The sequence below is a fragment of the Salvia hispanica genome, chromosome 3 (assembly GCF_023119035.1).
Source record: "Salvia hispanica cultivar TCC Black 2014 chromosome 3, UniMelb_Shisp_WGS_1.0, whole genome shotgun sequence".
In the NCBI taxonomy this organism is placed as follows: Eukaryota; Viridiplantae; Streptophyta; class Magnoliopsida; order Lamiales; family Lamiaceae; genus Salvia; species Salvia hispanica.
Genome location: NC_062967.1, coordinates 37,757,450 through 37,769,783, shown reverse-complemented (window position 1 = coordinate 37,769,783; position 12,334 = coordinate 37,757,450). Strand labels below are relative to the sequence as shown.

The window sequence follows — 12,334 nt, the reverse complement described above, 5'->3', positions numbered from 1 at the left end:
TTACCGATCAGTTGTTAGTGAAATAAAGAATTCATTTTGGCCATACTATAGTTTTCTTTGATTGTTGAACATAGTAGGCATATATCATTCTGAGATCCATATCGGGATACTATTTTCAATTTACTTAACTTTTAGTTCGATTTATGTAAGGCCAAACTCCAAAAACTACAAATTTTGGTCCAATTCTGAATTTCAAAAATTTATCGATAAAAACTAGAAATTTTAACATTTTTCTCAATTTTTTTCCAGAGAATCTAATTTGAGTGATATTGCAGGCATCTGAAAAAATTCTACGAGAATTAGACCACATATCCAAGCTATCAATTTTCTCAACACATTTAGCAAATAACTCAACCACGTCATCAATTTAAAACTCGTGTATGCCAAATTAACAAGATACTACATATATAAAATCGAATATTTCATCATGGGATAGGAAAAATGCTAAAATTCACAGTTTTTAACATCTTATGGCTGATTTTTAAGTTGTGGGACGAATCAAAATTTAATCTAAATTTGTGGGTTTTGCAGCAATTTATTCTTAAATAATAACTTTAATTACAATTCTCAGATTTCCCTTTGGAAAATACAAATGTACAGTATACTTATATAGAAAGGAGCCATATGAAAAAGATAGATCATTGATCATGAAAGGATGTGAAACTCGTAACATTTAACACGGTATGAGTAGTTGAAATAAATAAAATGATGAATGAGAAATGGTCAACAAAAAAACGTGATAGTGATGGATCATTTATTCTTGTTGTTTGACTAGAAAGTGTCACTTGTTTATCCATTGACCCTGGGTCTACGCTGTAAGCCTTGCCGTTGCCGTAATTGAAGTATGTTAGGTTAATCGAATTCACTTAATTATACAGTAATTGAAGTGAATTATTAATTATAAAATGCAATTTCTAGTATTTTCGACAAATATGTGATGAGTGGCCACACCACTTATTACGTAAACAAGTAAACATTCTCCGGAAGGAAATTGATATTCTTAATATAGCTAAAATATTTTCACATATTTAAAGTAGGTTACTACATCATCCAATATTTTGTTGAAAACGATAGATGAGACAATTATGAAAATTGCAAACTTCTTGAAACTATAAATAACATGGAACTTTCAAGATAAGGTATATAGAGTTAGGCTAAAGATCATTTTTTTAAGAGCCTATAGTCGTGTTAATGTTTTTTTTTTTTTTTATGGCCGTGTCGAGTTGTACAATAATGTTTATTCAATCAATAAAAATATAATTCATTTTTTTCTATAAAGCGTGAAGAAAAGGAAGTTGGGCATCCAAAACAATAATGTTTAATTATCTTACATTAGTTAGTTATACTTGTACATAGTACTCCCTCCGTGCTATCGTAATTAAGACAATTCTTTTCAAAGGAAAATTAAGAAACTTATATTTAGTTAATTATCTTACATTAGTTAGTTATACTTGTACATAGTACTCCCTCCGTGCTATCGTAATTAAGACAATTCTTTTCAAAGGAAAATTAAGAAACTTATATTTAGTTAATTAGGTGAGTGTTATATTGCTAACTCAATACCTAATTGCTAACTACATTTAAATAATAATCATTAGATATTCAAGTTAAGGGCCTAGATCATCAATAAGAAATATCAATACGATCAACAAAAAACGTCAATAAAGCCATATGATTAATTCCATAAAATATCAATAGGGGTATTAATGTCAATTAACTACATGTTTAGTTATAACTAACTTTTAAAAGAAATCCCAAAACTTTAAATTCATATAGCATATATCAAATTAAAGATAATTTTATAAGGATTCCAACGATATCATATATGCATATGTTCCGACGTCAAAATTTGAAAAAAAAATTCAAAATTTTTCAATTTTTTCGTAAAGCAGAAATATCAACATACTATATAAAATATGTCGATATAATACATGTAGAATGTCAATATAAGTAATGGGTTAACATTCTTAAAGCATCGTGTTGACATTCTCAAAGCATTGTGTTGATATTTCCGAAACACTATATTGACATTTTCATCTAAAACCCTAATTTGACGTTTTTTTTATCTTTTTTTATTTTATTAATAAAAACGAAAATTACACGTGGCAAATTGTAGACCACACGTTTTCTAAAATCCTATAGCCTTAAATTAGTTGTAGTTAGCAATTAAATGATGAGTTAGCAATTGATCACTCCCCTAGTGAATTATATGTGGAAAATAAAATACTATTTCGTAGGTAAGTATAATTGAGTAAAGTGGAAGAGTAAGTAAAATTAAATAAGGTAGAAGCGATAAAAAAAATGTTAGTATATATTATTTTTTGTCATAAATGCGAATAATTCAACTACAATATATTTGTTAGAAAATGAATATGACTCAACTATAATGACACCGATGTAGTGATATATTAAAAGCAACTTATTTGTGAAAAACAGTTTTAGTCGACTTTGAGCATTGTATAAATTTAGTTTTGTTTGTCCTCGTGGTATCCACAATGGGGCGGACTATACGACGTCCTAAGCCCCGTCCTATGCATCGCCACATCAGCATTTTAGCCTCCGCTCATTCCGCCAGCAATAGGGCGGACTATAGTCCGCCCTAAGCCCCGCCCTATGCATTTTATTTATTAATTGAATATTTAAACACTAGAAAAATTCATTAATCCTATTTTTTATGTTTGCAAATATATCAATTAGCAAGAATAAAAATATAAAAACACCACAAATTAAAGGCATATGCTATTGTCAGTATTTATTTTTATTTTTTTTATAATTTATATTTGCAAATATGGAAATCGTTGGAATTCATTATTGAATTTAGAGAGAAATTGAGATGGGAGAGAGAGTGGGGTGAAAGGTGTGAAATGAAGTAAAAAAAATTGGTGATATATATAGAAGAAAATACAAAAAAAAAAAATGAAAAACGTGTGCATAGTCTGGACTATCGTCCTTATTCCCTGCAATAGGGCGGACGATGCATAGGGCGCGGACTAAGGATTGGACTTAGGGTGGGGTGCTGCAGTGGCGGACTATGCGGTGAACGATGCATCATCCGTCGTATAGTCCGCCTCATTATGGATGGCCTGAATATGTATTGTTCTAAGATTATGAAGCCATTTTTCAAATACTTTTATTATTCTTTTCCGTAGTTACTCATCTTTTAAAAAATAGACATCATTTTTAGAATCTCGCTTACAAAGCAACGCCTTAACTAAATCGAGACAAATGAAACAGTAATTTAATTTTGAGTGAACTACAAAAATAGTCCCTGAACTATGCATTTATCTCGCCAATGAACCCTGGACTTTAAAAATATCCTCAGACAACCCTGGACTAAGCGTTTATCTCGAAAATGGTCCCTTTTCACTGTTTCGTGACAAAAATACCCTTTTGGGGGGTTTTGGGAGGTTTGGGCAATTTGGTCTTTTTATATTTTAAATCTAATATTATTTTTGTGGTGTACTAAATATGATATTATTTCAAAATATCATTCTTCTTTCCTTTTGTCATCCTTCACTTTGTTTCTTTATTTCAATATTAGATTTACTTTTATAAAATTAATTTTTAAAATTTAATTATTAAATATCAATAAATTATTTTAATTATTAAAATTACTATTAAATAACAAATTAATAGTTTTAATCAATATTTGATAGTGTCTAATATTTAATCAATAAGGTACAACGCCGCCTTAGTTTTAATCAATAATTAATAGTTTTAACCATAAATAGATCATATACATGATTTATTCTGAAATAAATATGCATCTAATGTATAAGAGAATTTGACTAAAAATATTATGAAGTTGACTAAAAATTTGATACTACTAAAAATTTGATATAGGAGAATTTTTGTTGAAATTTTCTAGTTAATTTTGATTGCTTTCAAATTAATAAACGAAAATTATATTAGTCTTACATTAGATGCATGTTTATTCGGAATAAATCGTGTTTGTGATCTATTTATGATTAAAACTAAGGTGTCGTCGTACCTTATTGATTAAATATTAGACGCTATCAAATATTGATTAAAACTATTAATCTGTTATTTAATAGTAATTTTAATAATTAAAATTTTTTATTGATATTTAAGAATCGAAATTTAAAATTTAATTTTATAAAATTAAATATAATATTGAAATAAAGAAACAAAGTGAAGGATGGCAAAATGGAAGAAAAAGATAATTTTGAAATAATATGAGATTTAGTACATAAGCTGAAATAATATCAGATTTAAAATGTAAAAAGACCAAATTGCCCAAACCCCCTAAAAGGGTATTTTCGTCACGAAACAGTGAAAAAAGACCATTTTCGAGATAAACGCTTAGTCCAGGGTTGTCTGGGGATATTTTTAAAGTGCAGGGTTCACTGGCGAGATAAACGCATAGTCCATGGACTATTTATATAGTTCACTCTTTAATTTTTTGTCATGGATAAGTCCTTTTGTTTGGTTTGACCATAGTTATTCAGAACGTTCACAACGTTGTTTTTAGTTGAACCTGACTAATTCTGCTAGTTTGGATTTACAAGGCCAAAAGTCTATCAATTGGGGTGGTAGAGATATATCCTTTTATTAAAGCAACATATCAGAAAGTTAAATTCAAAAATAAACATCTGAAATTAGAATGATAATGATGATATATGTAACTCACCCAATCTGCATTGCTTGTCAGCTTTAGATTTAAGTCACCATAATTAAATAATTTGATTTTTCATGGGAATCCACAAACGCAAATGATCATATCATGACTTTAATTTTAAGTAGAAAATACTAATCCATACATACACAAACAACTCGAAATATTACAATCCAAGACACCTCCAAAATTCAGCCACACCAAACTTCTTTAATCATATTTCCCTCTTCTTTTTTTCGTAGTAATTCCTCGTTTGATTTTTGGCAGACTTTCAAACTTACTTTTTACACTACGCTCTACTCATTGGGCATTCACACTCTGCCCAACCTCCTATTTTCTGAATTTTTCTTTTTCTTTTTACTCCTAAATTTACATGAAGAAGATCCTAATAAAATCTCATCTTCATCATCATAGCTCTGGAAAATATGACGTCATGCTGAAATCATCGCTTTCTGCGTTCCCGCTGCGGTTCAAATGCTGCACCGCTTTTGCTCCTCGAATGAATTTCTCAGCGGGAATAATCGCGAATAATCTGAAATTAATTGAATAATGAATGATTAGCAGCTTGAATTTGAACACTTTAATCCGATTATGTATACAAAAATTGAAGTTACCTTGTGAAGAAGAATTGAGTGATTTTTTGCAATGGAGAATAGCGCCTTGGATTCCGTCGTTCTGTTCCAGCAACGAATCGTCTCTGCGGCGGATCGACGGCGGCGCAACGCCTACCGTCGCCGCGGACGACGCCGAACGGCTCTTTCCTAAATTCCGCGCCACGATCTTAAAGCTTCCGATCCGGCTGCCTTCTGAAAACTTCCGCGGAGACAAGTTAACCGCCGCGGTCACCGGAGAAGACGACGGAGTGACGGAATCCGTCGATTTCACCTTACTCGAAGCCTTGGCGTAGAAAGGCTTAATCAATTTCAAATACCTAGGTACGGATCTCTCCGTCGACCCGGCGTCGGAAGCGGTCTCGTAATCGAAGCTCTTCTCTCTCATCATTTTGCTCCTCAAGCTGTTGTCTCTGGTGAGAACCGGAGCCTCCGCCGCGACTCTGCAATTGGCGGAGAAACGGTTGCTCCGGTCGAGTTTCGACGATTTCGAGAGCTGGTTCGCCGGATCCGCCTTCGTCTCGCCGCATTTCGACGATTTCCTGAAACCTAGCATGAAGACCTTAAACTTCGGAGCTGATCGGAGGATCGTCACCGGAGACAACGGCTTTGAATTCGAGGAATCGTCGTTTTTAGTTAGGAGAACGTCTCTCGGAGATTCAATGAACTGGAAATCCTTCTTCGAATCTCCGTCGCGTTCCTCCGCCGCACCACCGCGCTCCGGCGACTTGAAGTCCAAGTCGAAGAACGAGTCCTCGTCGGAGTCATCGTCGTCGGTGACGTACGCCGCATTGCGCACGTCATCCCCCTCGGAGCTCACGTCAGCTCTGGCGGCAGCAGTTCTCCAGAATTTGAGAAGAGCAAGCGCTTCCATCTAAAGTGTAAAAGAGAGAAAATCTGAAATTTTAGAGAGAGAATATGGAAGTTAGAGAGAGGAATAGGGTTGAATTATGGATTGGGAAGGAGAAGGAAGCTAAATATAGAGGAGGAATAGGTAGCGTCATGTTTGGAGAGAGATAAAAAGCGGTACCACGTAAGGCAGGAGAAAAGTGAAAAAGGGAGAGGAAAGAGGATAATGCCAAACAGAGTGCAGAGGAGTAGAACTGTTTAAGCAGGACTGAAATAACTGGTGCACCGGTCAGAGATTGACCATGACTAGGGCTCAGGCTTTAGGTAGTTTGGACTATTTGGTGTTGATGGTCCGTTGAGTACCAACTAAGCCAAATATAATTTCTCATTTTGGGCACAAATTTAACAAATTAAAGTGGTGAGAGTAAGGAATAAAGTGAGAGATGAAGAGATAGTAAAAATGTAAAATATGAGAAAATAATAATGTTATTGACAAAAAAGAAATAATCCAACTACTTTGCAACAATCTAAAAACGAATACAACTCAACTATCTTGGGACGAAAGGGAATATAGTATTTTTTTTTTTTTTTTTTAATTTTCCCCCTATAAATACACACATTCTCTTCATTCTTCTCTCTACAACACGATATGATCGAAGAATTGTGGGCAAATAGAAACCGCGCCCACCGCCCTTGAATTTTTTTACTTTGAATTTTTTTTTTCCATTCCTGTACTATTTTTTTAAAATTAATTTTCGTCGTTGTAATGTTTACTCATGTTTAATACAACGAACTTTATTACTATTATTTGTTTTGTCTTATAAATTAAATTAGCTAGCTTTATTATATACAAAAATAAAACAATTAAATTAGTAATGATGTAAAAATGAAATGTTGAGTTAGGGAGAAATAAGGGAGAAATAAGGGAGAAACCATTGGAGCAGTTGGCTAAAAGTTGGCTAAAAACTGGGGATAAATTATGGTGCTAAGCCAAATATAATTTCTCATTTTGGGCACAAATTTAACAAATTAAAGTGGTGAGAGTAAGGAATAAAGTGAGAGATGAAGAGATAGTAAAAATGTAAAATATGAGAAAATAATAATGTTATTGACAAAAAAGAAATAATCCAACTACTTTGCAACAATCTAAAAACGAATACAACTCAACTATCTTGGGACGAAAGGGAATATAGTATTTTTTTATCGTGGATAAATCACAACTTAATTGGTAAGACAATAATTGTTGAAATATTACGTTTGCATCTTTAGCAAGGGGATATATATTGACCGAAACACGGTGTCTTCAATTGCAGACTCTCTAGTGCGATCAGATACTTTTGTTTTCGGATGTTGAATTCGTCAATTTATCTTCTCAAAGAACCCATAACATGGATGGACAATCTAGAACTCTCAACAAGAAACTTTGGATTCCCTATTCTTTATTAACATGTGGTCTATAAAAGCATTCGTAACTTGATTAAATTCCAAGAATTCGAAAAGGACTATTTTTTTTAGATAGTTGGAGTTTGGGCAGGAGGGTGGTATCCAAACTTTCTCTTCACATTAGATCATATGATTGACTAGTTGAACAAAATTAGAGGGTCAATTGAAACAATATAACATTAAGGGATGGGAACTCTGAAATGTCAGTCTCCGTTATGTTTTTTGTTGTGTTCGCGTGGTTAAGGAAGTGATTCTCCCATTCTTCTCTCAGAGCATCCGCAATGGTATATAGGCCAGCAATAGGCTAGCCATTCTCTCCCCTGCCACGTCAGCAACACTAAAAAATCCACCTGCCACATCAGATTTAGGCTAGCCATAGGCCAGCCGCAATAAAAATAATTCAAAATATACTACATTTACGGAATTAAAATTACAATTAAAATACGGAATTAAATTTACGAGACATATACGGGAAAATTCATTAATTTTATTTAAATAAAAAAAAGTACATTAACTAAAAATCATAAAAATAACATAATAAAAAAAATTCGGGCTTCCACACACGAGCCACCTTGAATCTGTTATAGTTTGCCGCTAGCCGAACGGGGGCTAGTTGTTGTTGTCCATCGCTAGATGTTGCTCTTGTACAGAAATTTAGAGATAGAGAAAATCGCGTTTATATAGTTTTTCAAAAATTAAAAAAAAGAATTATTTTTTTTTAAAAGAATTAAAAAATATTAAAAAAAAAAAGAATTAAAAAAAAAACAAAAATCGGCGCTAGCCGATCGGCCAGCGTCGAAAGCGATCGGCCAGCCACGCCGAAGCCAGCTCGCCGATTTCGCTCGCCGACTGCAATGGTTCGGCTAGCCGATCGGCCAGCGCGACGAATCGGCTAGCCGGTCGCTAGCCGACCATTGCGGATGCTCTCATGTGGTTGGTGTTCCCTCTCATTTTACTCATGTTGTTGTTCTACTATTTGATCTTGCGTTTTGTGGCTTCAATTGGTTGTGAGACGAAGCCTCATGTTTTTGCTCTCCCCTTTCCGTTCGTTAGTGCTTTATTGTGTTGCCGCGTTTATTCTTTGTTTGTGTAGTACAAGTAATAAATTTCTACTACTCCATAATATAGTAATTAATTTCAATATAGATTTAGGTAGGGGTGTGATAATACCCATACCATATTCCATCACGGGTAACCCATCAATCTTACAAAACATCAAATTATTCTTCATCACGGGTTTTCAATCAATCCAAACAAGTCCCATATAAACTGCACCAATCAAAGCGAATTTACCCGAAATTTTTGCCATGATTCGTTCAAAGTGAAGATTCTTTCACTTCGAATATAAACAAACATCAAAATCTATTGCATCTCAGTAATTTCTGAATGACAAAATCCATTCATTAGTTTAGGAAAACGATAGCTCAATCCAAATGAGCTGACGATGACAAAAAGGAATGATAATAAACTTCCAAAAAGAAAGTAGAAAAAATTAATTAAAAATAAAAAAATAATGAAAAAGTGGATATTTATTTTGTGAGAATGAGCTTTCGCCTTTCAGCCTTTGCTTTTAGGCGTAAAAAAAACTGAGCGGGTCAGACATAGGGCACCGGGTCGCCACGCCTACGGGTCAGACTCCGACTCGTTTTTGAAAGGTTTGACCTCACACATTCAACGGCCATGATTTCCTAATCTCTCATTATAAAAGTTTTATTTTTATTAAAGAGTAAATAAAAGTGCTTTACCAAAAATTAAAGGTGCAAACAACGTGGGAAACAAAAGGGAAAAAGAAATAAAGTCAAAAGACTGTAAAGATGGTTAATCTTTTTTTTTTTTTGGGGTAAAATTTTGTGCTTTTACCACATTATTAAATGCATTTCCCTTTTTTTTTCCTTTTCCTTTTCATCCAAAATAGGCTCCTTAACTGATTCTTAAATTTAATCAATTTTTAGCTTATTGTTTTTTTTGAGTTCTATTTTGGAAGTATTTATATATTGTACACTGTGCAATCACTATGTTTTTTAGTTATTTATTTTATTTTGGTGTTGTGATTAGTCACCATGCACAAAGAAAGCATACCTGAATTGTCGTTTTACATATTATCAGTATTAAAAGACTTTTTTTTGTTTGTAATGAACTGTCAATGTCTCAACTGAATTTTACCAAAAAAAAATTAGGTCATGTATAAAATTATGGAAAATTAAGGAGCATAGCTAAATGAAAAATTATTGAAAGATGTAAGATACTAAAGCTGACCTACTGAATTTTTGGTGAAAGAAAAGGGAATTAGTTAGTTAAAGTTGAACAAATTCTACGTATCCATGTATGATACAAGTATGGAAGTTGCTTTTATTTTTCAAAATAAAACTGAAGTGTGTTACTTACAATTAAGTAGTTCTGCTATTATTTATTTTTAACTAATTAATAATCACATGTAAAAAATATTATGAAAATGATTATTATTATTTATTAGAATAAATTAAATATTACATAACATACCACTATCAAAATATATAAACTAAAAGGTTCCTATATGCGAATGCTACTTTAGTACTACTACTATATGAAAAATCAGAGAAAGAAGTACTACCACTCAACAATCCAGTAAAAATCCACTACTTAATATTGTAATGAATCGGAAAACCAATTAATAAAGTCATAACTAGTAAATAAAAAAATAAAATAAAAAACTCTCACCATCCAATTTCAAATATCACATCTCCTTTTTTAATTTGTTTGAAGCAAGAAGTATAATTTCCATATTTTTAGAATAAAATTTGTCTCTTTAAACTCTTTATTAAAATATTCAATTACTTTTTTATCTCTAAATTTCTTACACTCAACAACTTCATCTAAAATTCATGGCTAAAGAAAGTGATCATCTAATTGAACGAAAAATATTAAACAACCGAGAAGATAACTAGTCTTCAACTGGACTAGTTATCGATTACAATGTCACAAGAAATTTAGTTATAATGATATAATGGAGTTAGGACAGGAAATGGATTATGACAAACAACATGATCATTCAAATTTATCAAATTTTAAGGAGCACGTCTGAATTTGTCTAACTCTAAGAAATTCAAGGTTACAAGGTTTCTTTAATCAAGTAGATTTTGGGACAGTCTAATTTGAATGTATTATTTTGCCAACTGATTAAGTACTTGTTTAACTCAACTAAAACAATCATATCAAGCTTAGTAATTTGTTTTTTCTTAAATGTTTGTGGTGTCACGATTGTGATTAATAAAGTTGAGTAATACAACTAGTAGTAAATAAGAAGTTATCTAGTATATCAATTAAGATGAGTCCTAATTAACTCCTATATACATAACATAGTATGTAGGTTTTGTCTACTGCTTTTTTGAGTAATGAGTATTGTCTACTTTAACCTAATACCTACTTTCTGTAAATTGTTAATTAGTTATTAATATGGAGTACAAGTTAGATTATTTTTTTTTATGAATAATAATAGATATAATAATATGTTATGTCATGAATAAATTAACCCACGTTTCATGTAGATTTCATGAATATATCCATGTACAATATGTCTCAAACCTCAACAATATGTCACCTTCATTGTTTAATTCGATTTTTTCTATAGCTGATTAATGTTGAAATTAGGGGTATTCATGTATCTCATCGTAATATTTCAACGGAACAATTTGTAAATTTTAGGTAAGAAAAGCGACAAGTATTAAGTTCTTATGTATTGGGAAATAAATACAAAAAATATTTCTCATATGTCTTGCGTGAAGGGTCCCAACAATTTAATATTCATGTCACCATTTATTTCTTACACATTAAATATATCCTCCTTTAAATGACAATGTTGTAATCTCATTTGGCGTCTACACTATCAAAATTTCAACTTCGAAAAGAAACAAGAAACAAAATTGAGGTTTTGTTCTTTAATTTATTTTTAATTACACATTTTGGGTTGATCAAAGAGAAACTCGTGCATTTTTTATTAAAGAAAATGCTCGAAAAGCCCAGGTAAAAAACCCAAAGTCCTCCTAGACAAAGACAAAGCACGATGATCACACCATCAAGGCATCAACTTTGCCTAATCGAAACAAAAAGAAACACATCAAACAACAAGGACAACAATAATACACGAGAGACACTCCGGATGAATCGGAAAAAAAGCAAGTAGCTTGGACGGAAGGGAATTTCAAATAATCGAGATAATTGTTGATTGAACAAATTATGTGCATGAAGCTTCCCAATATGTCTTAATATGTCTCTTTAGCAATTTGTTTATATTTGATTTAATAATTATAGGTTTCACATTTCTTTGTCTCTTGGAACACGTTGGGGACATGTTGGCGAAACCAATGGCATATTATCACATTTTAAGAGAATAATTAAGTACTTAACAAAGGGGTTATATTAATCATGATGTTTGAAGTTTGAACTATAGTCGTAAATGTAATAATAATAACAGAAAAACTATTGATTGCTCTGCTTATTTTTAAATTGGTTCCTTGTGTTAGAATCTGAGTTAATTTACATAACAGCCGTGCTAATTAGCAATTAGCATCAAATCAAGATTTCGTTAAGTGCGTTGCTTTTTTTTTCTGCTTTTTCTTATGTTCGTCTGCGGCTTTTCTTTTATAGTGGCTTTAGACAAAACGATTAATTTTTTTGTTTAATTTACAGAAATTGGATATTTTATCAGCTTAAGTATATATAGAACAATACATAATTTGAAGTATCAAATGTCGAGAAAGGGATAAATTATGAATTTATGATGGATTCATTGTACCATGATTGATGCAGAGGTACTAGT

At 32.0% G+C, this 12,334-nt stretch overlaps 1 protein-coding gene across 1 annotated transcript; it reads right to left on the bottom strand.

Moving 5' to 3' along the window:
- Positions 1-4,734: 4,734 nt before the first annotated feature.
- Positions 4,735-6,183, bottom strand: LOC125212554 (membrane-associated kinase regulator 5-like). Its single transcript, XM_048112762.1, has 2 exons — positions 5,251-6,183; positions 4,735-5,168 (listed from the first exon to the last, which is right to left on the bottom strand). The coding sequence occupies exons 1-2, from the start codon at positions 6,119-6,121 to the stop codon at positions 5,107-5,109; spliced, it is 933 nt and encodes a 310-aa protein (XP_047968719.1). The 5' UTR covers positions 6,122-6,183; the 3' UTR covers positions 4,735-5,106.
- Positions 6,184-12,334: the final 6,151 nt, after the last annotated feature.

Excerpts from the sequence above, each read along its gene's own strand:
- LOC125212554 (XM_048112762.1), bottom strand. The coding sequence starts at position 6,121 with ATGGAAGCGCTTGCTCTTCTCAAATTCTGGAGAACTGCTGCCGCCAGA. Across the intron at positions 5,169-5,250 it reads ACTCAATTCTTCTTCACAAG|ATTATTCGCGATTATTCCCG; the intron begins GTAACTTCAATT and ends AATTAATTTCAG.